Genomic DNA, 21,496 nt, shown 5'->3' on the forward strand with positions numbered 1-21,496 from the left:
AATTAAAATAAAAAGTTGCCGAAACTTCTATTAAAAAAGAAAATTGGAGTGGTTTGCTTATAATTCTGTGTGATTTCGTGCATATATATATGGAATGGAATCAAATTATTAGTCCTACCTTAATAAAGTGGACATCCTCTTCACTCCGAACCCCCCATTGATTGAACAAATTGGATAGTGTTTTTCTGTTTTGGTTTATCATATCAACTTGAGAGCTGTGGAATGAGGAGGACATATTCCAATTATGAAGTTGTTCAGAATCCTTCTCTTCTTATCCTTTGTGTGGTTCTGACAAAAAGAAAGAAGTCATAATATCTTTTTTCTAGCTGTAATATGTACTGTGCAGTCCCTTTCCCATATGCGCCGCACACATCTTTCCTTGTTTTTCCCCACACACACACACACACACTCTCTGTTTGTTATTTTACTCTTATCTCTTGTTGCCATTAAATGATAGACACAGTCTTAGTTTACCAACATGGTGTGGTGAAAAAGGTGTCATCATGAAATTTTGATAAGTTGTCCACCTTGTCTAATCAATACATTACACATGCTAATGTGATTCATCTTTGAAATTAAATTGTGTTTGAAATATATTTTCAAATTAATTGTCGAAAGGTTATATATTCAATTGATTAAATTTGGAAAAATACCCATCATAATAGGGTACAACCTTTAAGAAACTTTTTGATGATGTATATTTAGAAAATATATATAACTTTACTGAAAATGTTTATGTCCTTTTAGAATGTTTATGAAATGTTACTTTTACGTTATAAATAACTGCATACAATATGTCAAGCACGTATTATTTACAGATTATTAATAATTTTATTTATTTGTGATGTTGAAGTTTAAAATTTGAAGACTGCAATTAATGTTAACTACCTTACTGAATTACGCTTAAGTTTGTCCATTTCTACGATTATATATTCATGTTGGGATGATGTTGAAGATTGCGATAAATGTTAATTTGTTAAATTACACTAACGTGTTTTTTAAAAATATTTTACTAGGCTAATGAGGTTTTAGTAACCATGTAAAATTCCAATGACATAATACAATTCACTATATATATTTATTTGATCAGCATGTTAAATTTATGTCCTTTTACAATTGGATTATCTAATCAGCTGGGGGGTCAAATTTTGTTTGGATGAAATTATATGTGAAGGGCCCTAACGTTAAATTCAAGTCAGTGTGATGTTGAGTCCTAAAGCACGCCTGCATTGTAACTATATGAACATGGATCGGGGCTTGAGTAGTATATACTAGCAGTACTGGTGCATGTGTTGTCATGTGCTGTGCGACAATGACAATAGACCCAGCCCTCTTCCTATACTATTCCATTGCCTCATTGGCATATTGTTTTCTTCTCTTTGATGTACTTGAAATTTGATGCCCCACCCACCCACACAACCCACCTGGAATCCACAAATCTATGGATGGAGAGAGAGAGACAAAGAGAGTCAATCCATCAATGAAACAATGTCATCCTCAGCTGAGAACTGTCATCAAATGTGATACCAACAAGGTAACCAAGAAACAAACAGATTTGCAGTTGATGTCTTAGCATTTCATTTTTCTTATATTGCACTGCTATTTTTTTTTTTCTTGGGCACAAATTTATGTGTATTACTAATAAATACTGACATAATTAATATATAAAAGAGTAGGCCATTATTTAGTAGAACCATTATACTTGGACTGGAGGAAAAAGTTGTTGGAGTTAGCTGACGGGGCATCCTTTGAATGCATTAGGATGCAATGCATACTGTCAATAAAACAACTTCTTCTCCATATTGGACCCACCACAAAATTTAGAAGCAACATCCATTACTCTCAAACCTTTCAGAATTCCCAAAAGATGCAATGCATATTGTCAATCTTGTTGCCACTGTACATCAACAGTTAGAGATTAGGCACAATTCCTATGTTTACATTTTGGGTAAATTTGTAGGTTTAGGTTAAAAATTTTGATTTTCTTTTTCTTCTTCTTTTTCTTTTGCATCTTAGGAAAGTCAGGGTAAATACAATTTGTGAATTTAGGTTAAGAATTTGAAATTATTATTATTATTATTTTTTTGACCTTTTTGAAAATTCTAGATTTTATGAATTTGTAAGTGAATATGAAATTTATTGGTGTCGTTCTCACTGGAGAATAATCTTGACCTTACCATCCGTTTCGCTCATAAAAATTTGATCTTCTTTGGTTCAAAATATTAGATAGGGCTCTTTTCTAGAGAAGAAAAAGAAAAAAATATTGGATCCAGAATAAAATAAAATTAATTTTACAGAAAATGTTTGAACTATAGGGTAACTCACTGAAATACATGTACGGTAAAATATTTTTAAAAAAAACCGGTTAAAATAATATATGGAAACGTGGCTAACAAAAAATTTGCCACATCGTTCACACAAACATCATGAAACATTATGAAGTTCAATTCATGATGCTTATTATTTCCCAAAATATTAATTATTTTATTTAGTATTGTCCCACACTTATATGAAGTAAAGTATATACTGAATATTGACATAACATTAGGCCTAAGCAGATCACTTTAGTAGCGTTGGAAACGCTTGAGTTGTGTTTCGACCATGTATATATATTTTTTATTTTGAAAAAATGACCAAAAATATCAATTTGGGCAAATAGAAAGTAAAAGTCATCAATATTAGGACACACTGGTGGAGTTAGCGGCCTGCAAGATAGAGGTAGCCCAGCCACGTGAAGTCTAGGATTGCTTTGCCATGGGCTAGGCCCATGGGTTAGTCATGAGACTCATGACTCCTTGACTATGGCATAGTCATTTGAACTCGAATCGTAGCCAAAACTCGGCTACGCTGTTTTTTTTTAATTGTGGGAAAATAAATAAATAAATATATATACTATATACAGAAATATAGAGGTCAAAGGATAAGCTGAATACGATCCACCATTCAGAAGTATCATCACAGTTGCAAGGACAGTTAATATTGCCGCCAAAACAAAGTGTTTATATCTGTACTCACAAATTCTATTAGGTTTTTCTTTTTAATTAATTATTATTTATTTAATTTTTTTCAAGTTGCTATGCATGCATGCATGGGTGGCGCCATGGTGGCTATATATATCTCCACGGATTTTATGACAAAAGTATTTTTTTTAATTACTTTTTTTAACCTTTATTTTTTTTATTATTATTTTTTTATTACTTCACACGCACATATTAAAAGTTATTATTACTTCATAAAAATAATAATCACGGTCCTTACTTCACAAATATATATATATATATATATATATATATATATATATATATTGTTATTACTCACACACATATAATAATAATAATTTTCTTGAATTAATATTTTTTTTATTACTTCACACAAAAAAATTAGTAATAAAAGTTAACTACTTAACGTTGCTTAATATATATATATATATTTCATAGAGGAGGTATCCTCAAATCTTACGAGTGAGGCTAATCTACCTTAAGACACATGCAACACCTCCATACACCGGACACATGGACGGACCTACATGCATGGCGGGGGCAATTGCCTCCCTTGATTTTTTTTTTTTTTATAATAAAAATACCTAATATTCAGGGTTTGTCCCTAACCGGACAATATATACATTATACTAACACAACAAGCAAATAGTGGAATCATTATACTCGACATACATAAAATTAAATTTTATTAAGATGGTAAAAGTAAGATATATGCATTTGTTTGTACTTGATCTATGAAATTTTTTTTCCCGTATATTACTTGAAACTCAATCTAATTCTGGTCTACATTTTTTTTTGGAACGGTAGTCGTGTGGTTCACTCCATAATTAAAACAATAAATGATTTATTTATTATAATTATGAGGAAGAATTTAAAATTTAAAAATTTAACGTTGCCATTAATTACTAGACTTTATGTATATATATATAAAGTTAGTAAAAGTTCATTATGGCATGTGTGTCATTAGTTAATGTAAGTAGAGATGTCATTTCTGATTGAAAGAGAAACAATTGAAGTATCTAAATAAAAGTATATCCCCACATCAACGATATATACCATAGAATTTCTTAGTCATAAAGATCAGATTCACATGAGAATGATACATTGAATTAAAATAAAAAGTTGCCGAAACTTCTATTAAAAAAGAAAATTGGAGTGGTTTGCTTATAATTCTGTGTGATTTCGTGCATATATATATGGAATGGAATCAAAGTATTAGTGCTACCTTAATAAAGTGGACATCCTCTTCACTCCAAACCCCCCATTGATTGAACAAATTGGATAGTGTTTTTCTGTTTTGGTCTATGAAGCACGTACACTCCTCCCAAGGGCTCCGTATCAGTGTTGGACACTTTTTGAATACCGACACCCGTGTCCGAGGCTCGGACACGTGTCCGACACTTCTGTAAAGTGTCCAAATATTATTTTTTATTGAACACACGTGTTCGAAGTTCGGACACACGGTCCGACACTTCTGTGAGACAAAATTTATTTTCTCTCACTCCTCTCTCAGTCTCTTTTCTTCTTCAATTATCTCTCTTCATGAACAAGATATATATATATATATATATATATATATAAGTTACATGAATAAAATTTTGTGAAAGACTGAAAGTATATATGTTTATTTATATACATATTTAGTTCATTATAATTATGTCTTTTCTGCACATCTTCGTTTGGAATTTGGATCAACTTTATTTTTCATTTTTTTTCTGTTTTATCTCATCTATATTTTTCTTATAATAGAGATGAAATTATTGAAATTGATTCTGTTCTTTGTTGTTATTTTATTTATCTGTACAAGATTCTAGTAATTATATTTTGAATATATAATTTTATATATATATATATAATTTTATAGGCGTATCTCCGTCATACTCGTATCCTATTTTTTTAAAATTTATCATATTATCGTATCCGTGTCGTGTAACACTCGTGTCCCGTATATATGCCCGTGCTTCATTGGTTTTGGTTTATCATATCAACTTGAGAGTTGTGGAATGAGGAGGACATATTCCAATTATGAAGTTGTTCAGAATCCTTCCTTCTCTCCTTATCCTTTGTGTGGTTCTGACAAAAAGAAAGAAGTCATAATATCTTTTTCTAGCTGTAATATGTACTGTGCAGTCCCTATACCAACAAGGAGAACTGTCATCAAATGTGATACCAACAAGGTAACCAAGAAACAAACAGATTTGCAGTTGATGTCTTAGCATTTCATTTTTCTTATATTGCACTGCTATTTTTTTTTTTTTGGGCACAAATTTATGTGTATTACTAATAAATACTGACATAATTAATATATAAAAGAGTAGGCCATTATTTAGTAGAACCATTATACTTGGACTGGAGGAAAAAGTTATTGGAGTTAGCTGACGGGGCATCCTTTGAATGCATTAGGATGCAATGCATACTCTCAATAAAACAACTTCTTCTCCATATTGGACCCACCACAAAGTTTAGAAGCAACATCCATTCCTCTCAAACCTTTCAGAATTCCCAAAAGATGCAATGCATATTGTCAATCTTGTTGCCACTGTACATCAACAATTAGAGATTAGGCACAATTCCTATGTTTACATTTTAGGTTTAGGTTAAAAATTTTGATTTTCTTTTTCTTCTTCTTTTTCTTTTACATCTTAGGAAAGTCAGGGTAAATACAATTTGTGAATTTAGGTTAAAAATTTGAAATTATTATTATTATTTTTTTTTACCTTTTTGAAAATTCTAGATTATGAAGTTCACTTAAATACATGTACGGTAAAATATTTTTAAAAAAATCGGTTAAAATAATATATGGAAACGTGGCTAACGAAAAAATCGCCACATCGTTCACACAAACATCATGAAACATTATGAAGTTCAATTCATGATGCTTATTATTTCTCAAAATATTAATTATTTTATTTAGTATTGTCCCACACTTAAATGATGTAAAGTTTATACTGAATATTGACATAACATTAGGCCTAAGAAGATCACTTTAGTAGGGTTGGAAACGCTTGAGTTGTAGTTCGACCATGTATATATATTTTTTATTTTAAAAAATGACCAAAAATATCAATTTGGGCAAATAGAAAGTAGAAATCATCAATATTAGGACACCCTGGTGGAGTGAGCGGCCTGCAAGATATAGAGGTAGCCAGCACGTGAAGTTTAGGATTGCTTTGCCCTGGGCTAGGCCCATGGGTTAGTCATGAGTGCATGACTATGGCATAGTCATTTGAACTCGAATCGGAGCCAAAACTCGGCTACGCTGTTTTTTTTTCGTGGGAAAATAAATATATATACTATATACAGTAATACAGAGGTCAAAGGATAAGCTGAATACGATCCCCCATTCAGAAGTATCATCACCGTTGCAAGGACAGTTAATATTGCCGCCAAAACAAATGCTCTGTTCTCCTCTCCTCCGTGGTCTCTCTTCTCTGCAAAGCCCTCGCCTCCAACACCAAACCCTAATTTTCAAATTCCAATCCAAAAACCCACCTCACTCCTTCCATTTCTCACCACACCCCTCTCTTCATCTCAATTCCATCAAGAAAAGTTTTGGACATGAAAGGAGTTTTCTGGGTCCTTCTTGTTCAAATTCATCGGTATCCATTTTGTCGGAAGACGATTTAGACGTTGAACTGGGGCGATTATTGGTGCTATTGCCCGAAGAAATGCGGCGGAGGATCCGCGAGCACGCGGAGCTCCATCAACTGATTGAAGTGGTTATGGATTTGGGTCGGAAGCCTTTGGCTCGGTTTCCATCAGGCGACTTTGTTTTGTCAGATTACCCGATAACAACGGACGATCTTCAACATGCTACTTCATTGGTAAACATGGATTATTGCCCACCATCTGTTCAATGAATTGCGTGAAATTGTGGTTTAAAATTTAATGGATTTGGGGTATGAATTTATGTTGGTTGAGTGACTTTTTTTTACATGTATCTTTTTGGATTGTTGGGTGATTTGATCACTAGGTCGGTTATAGTTTGTGTTTGAAGCACTTCTAGATGTTTCATCGAGATACATGTTTAACACTTTATGAATACTTTAGGGTTATTTACTGATATATTCGTATATTTTTAATTTTTGGAGCAACATTTAATTGAGGAAGAAGTTCTTAATTTTAAATCCCTATTAAAACTAGAGCATGTGTACTTATATGATGTTTCATTCTTAATTGCGTCTATTTAAGGTCTTGATTTTGGTGTAAGAGGTCAAAAAAAAAAAAATTTGGAGTTGGGGAGTTTCATCTTAGTATTAGACAAAGGTTCTTCCAATGATGATGCAAAAAACCTTGTATCGGATTTCATTACCTCATCTGATTCCATGAACTAACTCCATCACCTATAATACAAATTTGTAAACGTATGAGCAAAACTCCAAGCTTTCGTATGATTGGGTTAGAGCTGTTCTCCATACAAGAGGCAATATGATTTTCAATTTCTCCCTTTTTTGTTATGAAACTTTATGTTCCATTAGTTTCAGTTTTATTGTCTCTGATGTGCTTGCTAAAAGAAAAGATACTGTAGTAATAAGTCAATTGATGGTAAAGGAGAACAAATTATGCTTGCCACTTACTTGTTATTAGTATTACAGGTTGGTGACTTTGCTATTGATAATCGAGCAGGCATTAGCAGAACTTTACATCGCATTAGTGCCATTAAAAATCGAAAGGGTGCAATTATTGGTTTAACTTGTCGTGTTGGCCGAGCGATATCAGGAAGTGCCAATTCATTGCGAGATTTGGTCAGAGACGGGACTTCTTTGTTGCTCATTGGGCCTCCAGGAGTAGGGAAAACTACAATTATCAGGTATGTCTTTCCTATTCCGTGGTAGGGTTGATATGCTTGCAGAGAAGGCACTTTATTTTCAATCCTTCTGTCTAACTTGAAGCATTTGGTAAGTCTATGAGTACATTAATTCATTGATAATGATGTTTTGAAAAACACAAAACATGGGAGGGATAAATTGTTAATTTCCATTTTATTTATTCTTTTCCCATTGCAACAACACCAATCTGATGATTTTGTTTGATAATTTATTATTATTATTATTATTATTAGGAATGTTTAACAGAAAACCTTGGAAAGGGTTTTTTCCTTTTCTTTTAGTAACTTTTCTTACTTGGTAAGAGACATGGACAATTCTGTTTCCGCGTCAGACACGTGTTGGAATTGTCTATAATTTAAAAATAAATTTCGCAAATTTGGACATATGGTTGATCTTCTTGGACAGTCACCGACATGTGACTAGTGAACGCTGTACATTGGATTAGACTTTGTTTTAGCATGGAAAAAAATTAAATTAAATTTAATGTTTTTAATAAATTTATAAAATGTTTGGCCATTTTAACAAATAGAAGTTTTTGGGTTTTATTAAAGAAGTGGGCATGAGAATAATATAGAAAAAAGTAGTCGTCAAATTATGTACACATACATATATCATATATGTATCATATATGTGTACATATCTACATACAGAAACACACACATGTATATCATATATTTGTTATATCTTTCTCTGTGTTAAAGGCGATTATGATTATATAATTCCCAAGTTATAAATTTCAGTCTAAGAATATTAGGTTTAGTTGTCATGAAGAAAATTTTGTTGTATATACTATAATTTTTAAATCTAAAAAGTTATAACTTATTGCCATGTTCTCATTGTGTACATGTCCTCTTGTCATGTTAGTGTCTGTAGGATGTCGTGTTTGTATTATGTATCTGTGTACATGCTCCTTTGACTAATTGGAAATGATAAATTGTTATTTACTTATAGTTTCAAATTCATCATTGTCAGTTATTAAAATTGGCCAAACAATGTTACCTAAGATGGCTATGCCATGTTTTTACCTAAAAAAAAACAGAGATGGCTATGGCACGTGGCTAGACCAACAAGGTAAGATATTGGCATTCAAGGTAGTTGCTGCCCAGTAGATTATGCCAATCTAACCCAAACCAGAACCAAATCCAACTTTTCATGGGCTTGGGCATCATCTTTTTAAAACTCAGATTTGGCCTAGGTTGAAACATACCAATTGGAATTTGATTTGGGTTGAGATATTGGTCAACTTGAACTTAACCTTAATGAGCCAACTGGAGCTTAACCCTATTATTACCGTTATTTTATATTTTCTTGTTTCCTGTTTCTTCGCTGGAAGTTGATTCTATTCAATAGGATTCAACATGCCCTATATCTTCAGTAGCAACTTGTCCTCTGTTCTGTCAATCTATACTTCACAACATTGGTTTCTGTGCATCAGTTGCTTAAAATCATGCCGTTCACGAACAATCGTTTCCTTGAGCTGAAATAGTACCTCAATGAATGAATGTGTGCACGCGCGCGCTAGTGTGTGCGCCTGTGTGTGTGTGTGCGTACGTACGCATGTATGTATGTACGTGTGTATACATATTTAGTTCACATATCTTGCTTTATGAATCTGACACTAACATTGTATGTCTTCACGTTGCCTTATCATCTTCAAACAATTTAAAGCTCAAATTATGTGAAGAAGTTATAGTTTGGTGATGTCTCAGCATCTCAAGGTGTGGAGGTTGGACAAAGAACGCAAGCAAAATCAAAGCTGATTCCAAACTGATTTTTCAAACCTGAGCTCAGAGATTTGAGTGCAGGTTGGGGAGCTTGGGTTGGGTTGGGCTTGCATTGAAGATTTTATCTTGAATTGAGCAGGCGTAGTCCCTCAACTTGCATGACTCATCTGGGTTGGGTTTTATTAAAGAAGTGGGCATGAGAATAATATAGAAAAAAGTAGTCGTCAAATTATGTACACATACATATATCATATATGTATCATATATGTGTACATATCTACATACAGAAACACACACATGTATATCATATATTTGTTATATCTTTCTCTGTGTTAAAGGCGATTATGATTATATAATTCCCAAGTTATAAATTTCAGTCTAAGAATATTAGGTTTAGTTGTCATGAAGAAAATTTTGTTGTATATACTATAATTTTTAAATCTAAAAAGTTATAACTTATTGCCATGTTCTCATTGTGTACATGTCCTCTTGTCATGTTAGTGTCTGTAGGATGTCGTGTTTGTATTATGTATCTGTGTACATGCTCCTTTGTCTAATTGGAAATGATAAATTGTTATTTACTTATAGTTTCAAATTCATCATTGTCAGTTATTAAAATTGGCCAAACAATGTTACCTAAGATGGCTATGCCATGCTTTTACCTAAAAAAAAACAGAGATGGCTATGGCACGTGTCTAGACCAACAAGGTAAGATATTGGCATTCAAGGTAGTTGCTGCCCAGTAGATTATGCCAATCTAACCCAAACCAGAACCAAATCCAACTTTTCATGGGCTTGGGCATCATCTTTTTAAAACTCAGATTTGGCCTAGGTTGAAACATACCAATTGGAATTTGATTTGGGTTGAGGTATTGGTCAACTTGAACTTAACCTTAATGAGCCAACTGGAGCTTAACCCTATTATTACCGGTATTTTATATTTTCTTGTTTCCTGTTTCTTCGCTGGAAGTTGATTCTATTCAATAGGATTCAACATGCCCTATATCTTCAGTAGCAACTTGTCCTCTGTTCTGTCAATCTATACTTCACAACATTGGTTTCTGTGCATCAGTTGCTTAAAATCATGTCGTTCACGAACAATCGTTTCCTTGAGCTGAAATAGTACCTCAATGAATGAATGTGTGCACGCGCGCGCTAGTGTGTGCGCCTGTGTGTGTGTGTGCGTACGTACGCATGTATGTATGTACGTGTGTATACATATTTAGTTCACATATCTTGCTTTATGAATCTGACACTAACATTGTATGTCTTCACGTTGCCTTATCATCTTCAAACAATTTAAAGCTCAAATTATGTGAAGAAGTTATAGTTTGGTGATGTCTCAGCATCTCAAGGTGTGGAGGTTGGACAAAGAACGCAAGCAAAATCAAAGCTGATTCCAAACTGATTTTTCAAACCTGAGCTCAGAGATTTGAGTGCAGGTTGGGGAGCTTGGGTTGGGTTGGGCTTGCATTGAAGATTTTATCTTGAATTGAGCAGGCGTAGTCCCTCAACTTGCATGACTCATCTGACTTGCGTCCCTACAATAAATGAATGCTTCATTTGTGACAATACTTTGGCTTAACTCAGGAAATCGATCATGGATAGGTAGAATGAGTATTGAAGAGTCTCCTTGCATGCATTCTTAACATACCCTTAGAAGTGCATGTTACTGTAGAACCCTGCTGATCTGCAATTTGAGATTTGATAACAATATCCAAAATTTGATTCTCTTCCAATAAGGTTTTTTACACTCACACGCCCACTTTGCCCCTACGGGGACTTGAAATCTCAAACTTGCCTTCCAATAAGTTACAACAATATAGAAACTACTTATGTTATCCCTCATTTTCCTGTGAGGATTGGTACTAAAACTCTAATTCATGAAAACAGAATTTGATTTTAAATGATATTATTACCATCTAACAGATTGAGATAAATGTGAAAACTTGGACATTTCAGATAAAATGTTTGTCGATCCTATTATACAAGATACAAGGAGGACTCCCAAGTAATCTGGATATGCTAAAGTCGTATGGTACCACATCTAAAGTATGCAGCAAACCAACTACTCTCATGTATCAGTAATCATGTTACTGAATTACTGGTAAACTACAAAGACTCTTTTCACCATCGTAATGTGGGGGAGTATTGAAATAATGCAAAGGGTGAACCCACACCCCCCCCCCCCCCCCCCCCCCCCCCACCCACCACCACCACCACCACCACCACCCAAAAAACAAAAAAAAAAAGAAAAGAGGAGAAATGAAAACTTGAAACATTGATATAGCAAGTTAGGGACAATATTTCCTTGTAGAATGGTGAGTACTCACTGTATCATCTAGTGCCTATCAGTTAGAGGATTTGGTTTGAACTAGGTCTTTTTGGATTATATTATGTAAAATCATCTTGGAGTGTTTAGTTCACTAAACTATTATGTATGTGATTTATTCAAAACTTCATTTAAATTACGCTAAAGAGATTTAGCGTCTGGATTTTATCACCAATCATATGCTCAAATGATAAATTATCTTTTTCGACTTTCCTTATTTATAGCACACTTAGCTTTGTATATTGCGAAGTACAGTTTTGACATAACAGTTTAGGGCCAAAAATATCTGCAATATCTCTGCCATTTTTTTCATGGTACACTTGCGCGTCCTGTCAACAAGCTAAAAAAAGGGAGGGTGAATTCCACAATGTACTTTATTTTTACCATGAAAATGAAGTCTTTTGACTATTCCGCTTTGTAGTTATTTAATCTATTGTTATGTGTATTTCCAAAATTTCCAGGGAAATAGCTCGAATGCTTGCAAATGATTACGAGAAACGTGTGATGATTGTTGACACCTCAAATGAAATAGGTGGGGATGGTGATATACCTCATGCAGGGATAGGTAATGCTCGTAGGATGCAAGTCCCCAGCTCTGACATGCAACATAAGGTGTGTGCGCTGTATTTTCATTTTGATGTCTGTCCTCTCTATACCAACAAAAAAAAGTGCAAATGATAGACTAGACTTTCTTAAGGGGTGGATTCATTCTTTTGTTGTATTTGTAGAAAAAACATAGATATATCATATATACGTGCTTTTTTTCTTTTTTATCTAGAAGCATATGGTTATTGACTTTGGCAGAGATGAAGAAAGAGAAGCATGAAATTCAGAGGGGCAACTTTCCAAAATAACATGCATTAATTTTTCAAATGTTTGAACCCCTTGAGTTCTTAAAAATAGCTTATAAAGCAATAATGTTTTAAATCAAAGAGCTCCCAACTTTTCCTATCACTTGTCTCATATTAGGTAATACCATTTCTATGTAGAACACTATGTTACATAAAGACGTTATTTTACTCTAAAAATAGAATAATTAGTGCATCCATGTGCCCTCCTGTTTGGACTTCTGAAATTTGACGTGTCTGACGGTTGGACACATACCCGCACTCGAGACACAAACCCGAGTCCAAGTATGATAGTTTAACGATGACACATCTTCATGCCTGTGCTTATATATATATATATATATATATATATGTATATATATCTCATAATATACTATGCTATTACTTACTACATGGCAGAAAGCATATTAAGAATTGGTCATTTGCTCATTTATGCTTCTGAATATGCACCTATCTTTTTCCATCCTATATTCTTGTTAGTTGATTGAGTACTAATGTAGGGGTACCATATTTCTAATATTATATCATATAAGTATTGATAGAAGCAGTTGAAAATCAAATCATTTTTAAAATTGCTCATTTGCTCATTTATGCTTCTAAATATGCTCCTATCTTTTTCCATCCTATATTCTTGTTAGTTGATTGAGAGTACTAATGTAGGGTATCATATTTCTAATATTTTATTCTACAGGTATTGATCGAAGCAGTTGAAAATCATATGCCGCAAGTGATTGTAATTGATGAAATTGGCACAAAACTTGAAGCAATGGCTGCAAGCACAATTGCACAGCGTGGAATTCAGCTAGTTGCCACTGCGCATGGAATAACAATAGAGAATTTAATAAAAAATCCTTCATTAGAGATGCTTGTTGGAGGAATACAGGTGAGATGATTAAATTATTCTTGATGTGAATGTAATTTCCTGCAGTGCCCTTGCTGACCACCTTGGTCCACCATTCATCTTGTTCCATTGCTGTTATAAACATGTCACTTGGTTGCACTAGTCTACTCCATAAAACATAACTGATTTTAATTTTTCTTTAATTTTTTTCATAAATTTGCCCGTCAAACAGACTGAGAAGCACTTTTTAGATTCAGCTTCTGTTGGACCAGTTCTTAGATACATATTCTGGTTGGGGATTGGCTCTAATACCAATTATGAGGTTCCGTCTCACATTGCATAGATATTATCTGATTTGCACCGTCTTGGCACTCATGGTTTCAAGACACATTTACACAGGTAGAAAGCATCCCCCTTATATGTGTCAACTACTTCTCCCCCTAGGCGATATGGGACGTCACAATTTCTGTCAAATTAACAAAAAGAATGTAACATTTGGTTTTCTAGACTCTCTTCAAAATGTAAAAACATTAAGGATATAAAAAAAGGATAATGCATTTTACTTAACTTGATTTCCATATTACTTATAAAAAAAAGGATATAAATTTAATATAGACAATTGCCAATTTTAAAAGAACATGCTATCCTCACTATAAAGCTGACAAGATTCCTCTCTCTCCCACACATGTTAGCACAACATTCCAAATAATGCATTCCAAGTGTGTAGAGCATGTCCCCTGTAGCCTGGTGATTGCACTGATTGGGCGTTCAGATTGAGGCACTTGAATTAAGGGTTTACGGATGTGTAATCCCGAACAAAACCGTCATTAAGAAATTTAGATTATTAGAAATAAAGATACTAGACATAATTTAAGTTTACTCCTATTATGAATTATATTTCTTCTTATATATATTTTTTACCTTGGCAAGAAACTCACACCCCTACTTTTTGCCCCTATGGGACTTGAACACCCTCGACCTCCTACTTTAGAAGGTGAGAAAGTACCAATACGCTACAACCCTTTGTTATTATGGAAAACTTGACCCCCTTCTTTTTTTTCTCTCTTTTATTGATCTCTTATAAATTGTTTGTGTTAACATGCTTCACATAGTTTAGGAATATTGTTGTATAGTGTACTCATACCATTTTTTCCCCTTATATTTTATTGTGTACTTCCTTAAGTATACCGGTTTCAGACGGGTTTCTTGAGCAGTACTTTTTATCAGGTTTGAATACACCTAGGCAAACAGTGGTTACCTTTATACTGATCAGTCACATTAATGCGTTTGTTTTTCAGAGTGTGACACTAGGTGATGAAGAGGCAAGCCGGAGGGGTGTTCAGAAAACAGTGCTGGAGAGGATAGGACCCTCAACTTTTAGTTGTGGTGTCGAGATAATTTCGAAGACCAAGCTGCGAGTTCATCGTAGTTTAGAAGCAACCGTTGATGCAATTCTCTCTGGTATGTTTTTCTCATAGTTGTCAAAACTGAACCTAAAATTGAACCCATCAAGGAACTAGTTTGCTGGTCAGGTGATTCAACTGTTGGTTTTACCAGTTCAACCGGTTATGTAATTTAATAATTTAAAACTAAAAATATATTGAAAAAATTATAAAAAAAATGGTAAAATAAAGAATATTACTAAAAGTTATATCTGGTCAAAATAATTGCAAATTCATGCCTATTTTAGCATCAAACCCTATGCGGCTTTCTCCTCTATGGCAAATGCATGCAAATGCATGCCTTCTTTAGCATCAAACCCTAAGCGGCTTTCTCCGCTACTGCACATAACTAACAGGCTTGTGGCAAATATTCACAAATTAACATCTAAATTTGAGATCATGTTGATTTTTTCAAATGTTTTCTCAAACTCTTCACAAATAATCTGAATGATATAAATACAAATAGCAAAGAGGAAACCACAAAAGTAGAAGAATAATGAAGAAGAAAAAGTTAGTGGAGAAGAAGAGATACTTTAGACTTCAGGTTCTACTATTATTATTGCTTGCTTGGGGTAGTGGCTGATTGGTGTTGCTTGAGTGCTTGAAGTCGTCGATTATCGCCAGCGACAAGAATGGAGTCCTGTTCCAGGGCTTTGATTTGTTGACATTAGTTTCAATCAGGCCACCTGTTAGGGATGAAGAATGGAGGTATTTGGGTGAGCAAAAGAGGTGGGGCAGGAGTTTGGGAAAGGAAGAGAGTGGGCAGAGGCGGGGCCAAGGCCCCCCAAATTTTTTTTGAAATTTCACTTATATGTGCCTTTTTTTATAGTTATTACTGGTAGGTTTGAAAGAAAATTAAATTGGCTCCCCCAAATTCTTTTTGAGTTTTTTGTTTATAGGTCACTTGATAATTATTATTATTGAGTTTTAAAAACTTATTTGTAATCCCTTAAAAATTCACTACCACCTATTTATTGTTACTTTAGAAAGTTCGAATCTAGTGAGAGAAAAATTTATTCCATTATAGTGGTAGTCCTTACAACAACATATCAGTACTATATTCAATATTTTTTTATATAATACCTATATTATCTATATGAATTTAAGAGAAAAAAAAATGATTTTTTCTTTTTGGCCTTTTCCTATTAGTTTCTTCATGTTAATTATTTAAGAAGTTTATTCTGATGTTTTAGGTTATAAGTTTCTCATTATTTAGATTATATTAAAAATAGTCAAAAAATCTATGATGTGGGGGTGCTCTCAGCCTCTCACTAAATTTCCGCACTATGACCATTGAACTGCAAGGTAATAAAGATTATCCTCTCAATGTAACAGTCACAATGATGCAAAATGATAGACATGTTGGCAATAATCTATATTCAGATTTATGTTTTTTTGTTATTATAATATTTTTATTTATATAGCACCTTGCCCCCCCCACCCAAGTATTTCTGGCTCTGCCCCTGGGAGTGAGGGAGTTCCTTACTCCTGATGCACCATATACCTTCCTCCTAAAAGTGGGAGGAAAAAGGGAAAAAGGAGACTTTAGATTTCCATTTGGGCTTTTGAGTATGGTCCAAAGACTCCAAACGACCTTTTTTTTTTTTTTTTTGGTCGCAGGCACTATTTTTCAAAAACTTACTGGTCTCTAGTTTGGTTCCCACTTCAACTGGTTGAATCAGCCAGTGCTGTCCGGTTCTAATAGCACTGATATTCCTCCCTACCTAGGAAAAATAGAAAAGAAAAAGATCTTCACTGTTGCATTTCTCAATTTCAATTTCTTTGCTTATCGTCTTAAGATCACAGGATTTTGCTTCATTGTTTGACGTGCTGCCACTGTTATGTTGATGAAGGTCGTTTCCCAAATTATGAAATTCGCAACATAAGTAGGGGATTGCAAGATGAAAATGTACAAGGCGAACATTTCGATCATGATGTCTTTGACAACAAAAATGAATTTATTGATGAAGATGGTTCAGAGAGGAATGATGAATGGCCAGGCCAGAATGAATTCATTTCTGAAAAGCCTGCTAGCAGAGGAGAAAGTTCTTGTGCTGATGGAGTACTGCTTCGCATGTTTGTTTATGGGGTAAGATATCACCTGTGCAATATTTTAGCGAACTAATATATTTAAATGGCTTATACCTAAAAAAATTTAAGTTGTCAAGTGTTCATTTCTTTTCTTTATTTTTTTCTAATTTGTAACTCACATATCCACTTTGCCCTTTGGGGACTTGAAACATCGACCTTCTACTTTGGAAGGTGAGGAAGTACCACTATACTATAGCCCTTGCTGATGTCAAGTGACTTTTTTCTTTGGTAATTGGTAACCTTTCAGTTAACCTTCCAAAAAAAAACCTTTCAAGCTTTGTCATAAAATCTCTGAATTTTATTTTTATCTACAATACTTATGCAATAGCTAATTTGAGCTATAATTTGCTCCCAGTGTACTTTTAATTTTATTTGACAAAGGTTAAGGTTGAGGAAAAAAGCGAAATCTAGCAACAAAATATTGCTCTCACAAATCTTTTGTGTTGGATCACAAACATGGTTGTTGTGTCTCCTGCAACTTTTTGTGTTTTCTTTAACGCATCATCTGGCTTATTATAAGGAACCACACTTGACTTAAAGCTGAAAATAGGAAAGATTGAAGTTGTCCTTCAGTGCACTTGATTTTGTAAAATGAACTTAATATGGTGCTTCTTTGGTTTCATCTCCTTCCGTTGTCCTTTTTTTTTCAAGTACCGTCTCACCTTCTTGTTAAATGCATTTGTTTATTGGAGATACAAAGACATGCAAGGTTGATCTGCATATTGGATACAAATTCTCTTCCTTGAATGAAAGGATGCACCACCAAAGGTTGTAGCCTAGTGGTACTTCCTCACTTCCAAAGTAGAAGGTCGAGGTTTCAAGTCCCCAAAGGGGGCAAAGTTGGGGGGGGGGCGGGCGCGGTGGGTGTCTTGCCAAGGTAAAAAATAATAATAATAATAAATAACAATGAAAGGATGCAAAATTCTCTTTCTTAAATGAAGGACTTGTGGATCTAGGACTTCTTCGTTCTTTTTACTTGGAAAAATTTGTCCTTGTAGGTTGTTAGATTGTTTATGTAAAATGCTACTTTCAACAAAAACTTACTATATATGAAGTCCTTCGACCAAAACTCATAGTGATGCTTCCTCAACTTCCAAAGTAGAAGGTCGAGGGTTCAAAATCCCATAGGGGCAAAGTGGGTGTGTGAGTGTGTTTCTTGCCAAGGTAATATATATATATATATGAATGGATGCAAAATTATCTTTCTTAGATGAAGGAATTGTGGATCTAGGACTTCTTTGTTCTTTTTACTTGGAAAAAGTTGTCCTTTTTGGCTGTTAGATTGTTTATGTAAAATGTTAATTTCAACAAAAACTTACTATATATGAAGTCCTTCCACCAAAACTCATATTATTTTCAATTTTTCTATTATTATTGACTGGGCTAGTCAGGTTAATGGATTCTAGTGGAGATGTGAGATTAATAGAAATTGCTTGTCAATGGCTACATTCCTTTTTATAAGCCTTTTCTTTTTTAAAACCATGTGAAGATTCTGTAATGAGAAAACAAAAACAAAACAAAAAGTTGAAGCTGAGATGTCATCAACAACCTTGTTTCCCCTTACCTTTGTAAGACAAGTAATTCTGTTGGCCGAAGCCCTAATATGATATAGGAAACTATTGCATATGGAACTTATACGATGAGCAGGTACTTTAGATCCTGGAGACAAGTGTGCTACAAGGGCTTAAACAATTAGAAATGGATGATGCTGTTAAAATTACTGATAATATCAGCGAAGCAGATGCATTGCTTGCTTTGCAGTCCAAGCTCAAGAAAAATCCTCGTATTCAGGGTGCTGCTAAATCTCATGGCATACCCATTTATGTCACAAAGGTAACTAATTGTGATAGATTACTTAGCCCTACCAATCCCTTTCATGTTAAGGTCTTCATATGGGAAATTTCTTCTACTGCATCTCCTTTAATTTATTTAATTATTTACTTATTTATTTTTGTAGACCAGCTCGTTGGCACAATTAACAAAGGCCATACAGGCGTTAATAACTGATCATGCTGATTTCTTAAAGGATTTTGGATCAGAAAACAAGATAAATGTGTCAGAGAAGATCGATGCCTTAGAGGTGAACATGAATTTGCTTTCAGCTCAATATTCTAATTTTGATCTTGCAGATGCTATAATAAATATAGCTTGTATTTTTTTATGAGGTGAACATACCAAGCTGAGAAAAGCTTTTTCCACCTTGGCTTGGTCAATGGGCTTGGGGATCAGTTCAAGCACCTTGACCAAGCCAAGGTGGAAAAAGCTTTTCTCAGATTCTGTCTTCCTATTCACAAGGGAAGACATAGTTACAAAATAAATGCTGGCTTGGATTAGCTTTTTTGCTTAACCGTATAGTTGGGCAGCATACCCAGATTCCATGTGTCAGCCATATGAATTTGGAAGCTCAAACTTGAAAATAAGTTAATAGTTGTAAGAGCAAGCTTAAAAATAGAACAGAATCCATAAGGGGAACAGGCTAAATAATTGTTTAGATTTATGATTTGGAGTTATTGTGGAGTGGCCATTTTGGAATCATAACTGTATTACTTGTTGGCTGAGGGACTAAAGAGTATGTTTCTCCAGAAGTGAAGGTGGGTGGCTATCATATAGGTGTGCTTTTGTGTCTGGATTGCTTCATTTGAAGAAAAACATGTATAGTGTTCGGCAAGCAGTAGTAAACTCGATTCATATTCTGTCTTCTAGAAAAATCATTGAGGTAAACTTATTAATGGTGTGTATAGCCTCCATATTAGTTAAGATGTGTACTGATGAGATGGTTTAGACATTTTGAAGAAAGATGATGGCACTGATAAGACATGAAATGGTGCAAGTTCAGGCTCTAGGATTGGCTGACTGGAGTTCAAATGCATAATAACATCAATAAACAGACTTGCTTAAACTAAAATGACTTTTAAGAGATGATACCAGAGTAGGATTTCCCCTGATTGTTTGATATCAACCTAGCCTTTTTTGTAATGTGATGTCTTAAATCACATTAATGCCCATGCATTATCCCTACAGGCTAGGCTAATACACTTTCATCTTGTTGCTTGAGGTTGAATTCAACTCCATAATTATTTTCTCCAATATACAGGAGGCGAGGATAGCCATTGAACAGGTAGTAATACCAAAAGGGGAACCTGTGGAGCTGCTTCCAAGGCCATCCAAGATCATGTCACTTCAAAAGGACCTCATTCGTAAATACAAGCTAGAATCAGAGAAAGTTGGTAAGGAGAAGGATGTTCGCCTTCGAATCCTTCCATCCGAGTATAGGATGGATGAAGACGGACAGAGTGGTGAAATTGTTGATGCTAATAGCAAGTTTGATGAATTTTTCAGCCATTTCAGCCTGACCGCCGAGACAAATGGTTCACCCTACGATATTGATAGATTGCCACTACTTCCTGACTAGCCATCAGAAATGTTGTAAAGGATGTATTTCTGCCTGACAGTTATTTGTATAGCAGTCTTGTAAATTCTTGCTGCTGGATTGGGTTCCTTGCTTAGTCTGTATATTGGCTGAGGCCTTCTGAGAATCTCAAATTTGTTACTGCTATAAGCTTTTAGGTGCTGATTGAAAAGATACCCACATCAATTGGTCATTACAAGTAATTTCCATGTTGCTGATTTTTTTGACCTTTTAATCTTAAATCTGTATTTTTGTTGACAAGAAAATGTAAAACAAAATGGGTTGAAACCATAATAAAGAAGATATGGTCATCACTTTAGTTTCTATTTTTATAGGAGCATCATTTAATGGAGTTAATGGGTTATTCAACTTATTCTTTGGTGCAAGGCTGATAAATGTAAAAATGAGAAATTAGAGGATAAGAGTAAATCATTTTAGCTTTTAATGAAGTCCAAGTCAGAAGCCCTCCAAATGATAATATTCTAATAATTCTTTTCCATGCAAACTAAGCTTTTAAAAAACATAACATTACATTCACCACTAAAAGTGCTCCATAATAATGCTTAATACCAAAAAAAAAAAAAAAAAAAAAAAAAAAAAAAAACACCGATTATCTGAAGTTGACCATGACAAAAAGAGAAATGCTTCTAATTTTCATAATAGAAAAGTAAGCATGTATGCATTTGACTGGTGGGTAATGGGGGGATCAACCAATTGGTAACACCAATAGATTGAAAAGTTGATAATAAAAAGATGAATGCACACCCAACTACCAAACCTCAGTGGCCTTTATTAAATTTGTGCCTCTTCCACTTGAACAACCTTAAAAAGCGTCGAAAGTACTTATCTTAATGAAGCACCATTAACTCACTAAAGAACCAATTAAGTTAATGAAGTCAAACCCTTAACAAAGTTGATGCTCTGTTTGGACCAACTGCACAAGGGTGTGGATTACCCAATCACAAGATGGCATGTCATCAT

At 34.2% G+C, this 21,496-nt stretch overlaps 1 protein-coding gene across 1 annotated transcript; it reads left to right on the plus strand.

The window, feature by feature from the left end:
* Positions 1-6,287: 6,287 nt before the first annotated feature.
* On the plus strand, positions 6,288-20,841 carry LOC132308598 (protein SEEDLING PLASTID DEVELOPMENT 1). The gene is made up of 9 exons (XM_059806720.1): positions 6,288-6,823; positions 7,595-7,809; positions 12,346-12,496; positions 13,424-13,615; positions 14,872-15,034; positions 16,869-17,104; positions 18,763-18,939; positions 19,064-19,186; positions 20,201-20,841. Exons 1-9 carry the CDS (start codon positions 6,395-6,397, stop codon positions 20,516-20,518), a joined length of 2,004 nt encoding a protein of 667 aa, XP_059662703.1. The 5' UTR covers positions 6,288-6,394; the 3' UTR covers positions 20,519-20,841.
* Positions 20,842-21,496: the final 655 nt, after the last annotated feature.

The sequence above is a fragment of the Cornus florida genome, unplaced genomic scaffold (assembly GCF_030987335.1).
Source record: "Cornus florida cultivar Cherokee Brave unplaced genomic scaffold, ASM3098733v1 CherokeeBrave_3.0.0_Hap2_Chr05, whole genome shotgun sequence".
Taxonomy (NCBI): Eukaryota; Viridiplantae; Streptophyta; class Magnoliopsida; order Cornales; family Cornaceae; genus Cornus; species Cornus florida.

What these genes read in the sequence shown, in the direction of transcription:
- LOC132308598 (XM_059806720.1), top strand. Translation starts at nt 6,395, where the DNA reads ATGCTCTGTTCTCCTCTCCTCCGTGGTCTCTCTTCTCTGCAAAGCCCT. An exon ending in TTCAACATGCTACTTCATTG is followed by an intron (nt 6,824 to 7,594) that starts GTAAACATGGAT and finishes TTAGTATTACAG; the next exon opens with GTTGGTGACTTTGCTATTGA. An exon ending in AGAAGATCGATGCCTTAGAG is followed by an intron (nt 19,187 to 20,200) that starts GTGAACATGAAT and finishes TCCAATATACAG; the next exon opens with GAGGCGAGGATAGCCATTGA.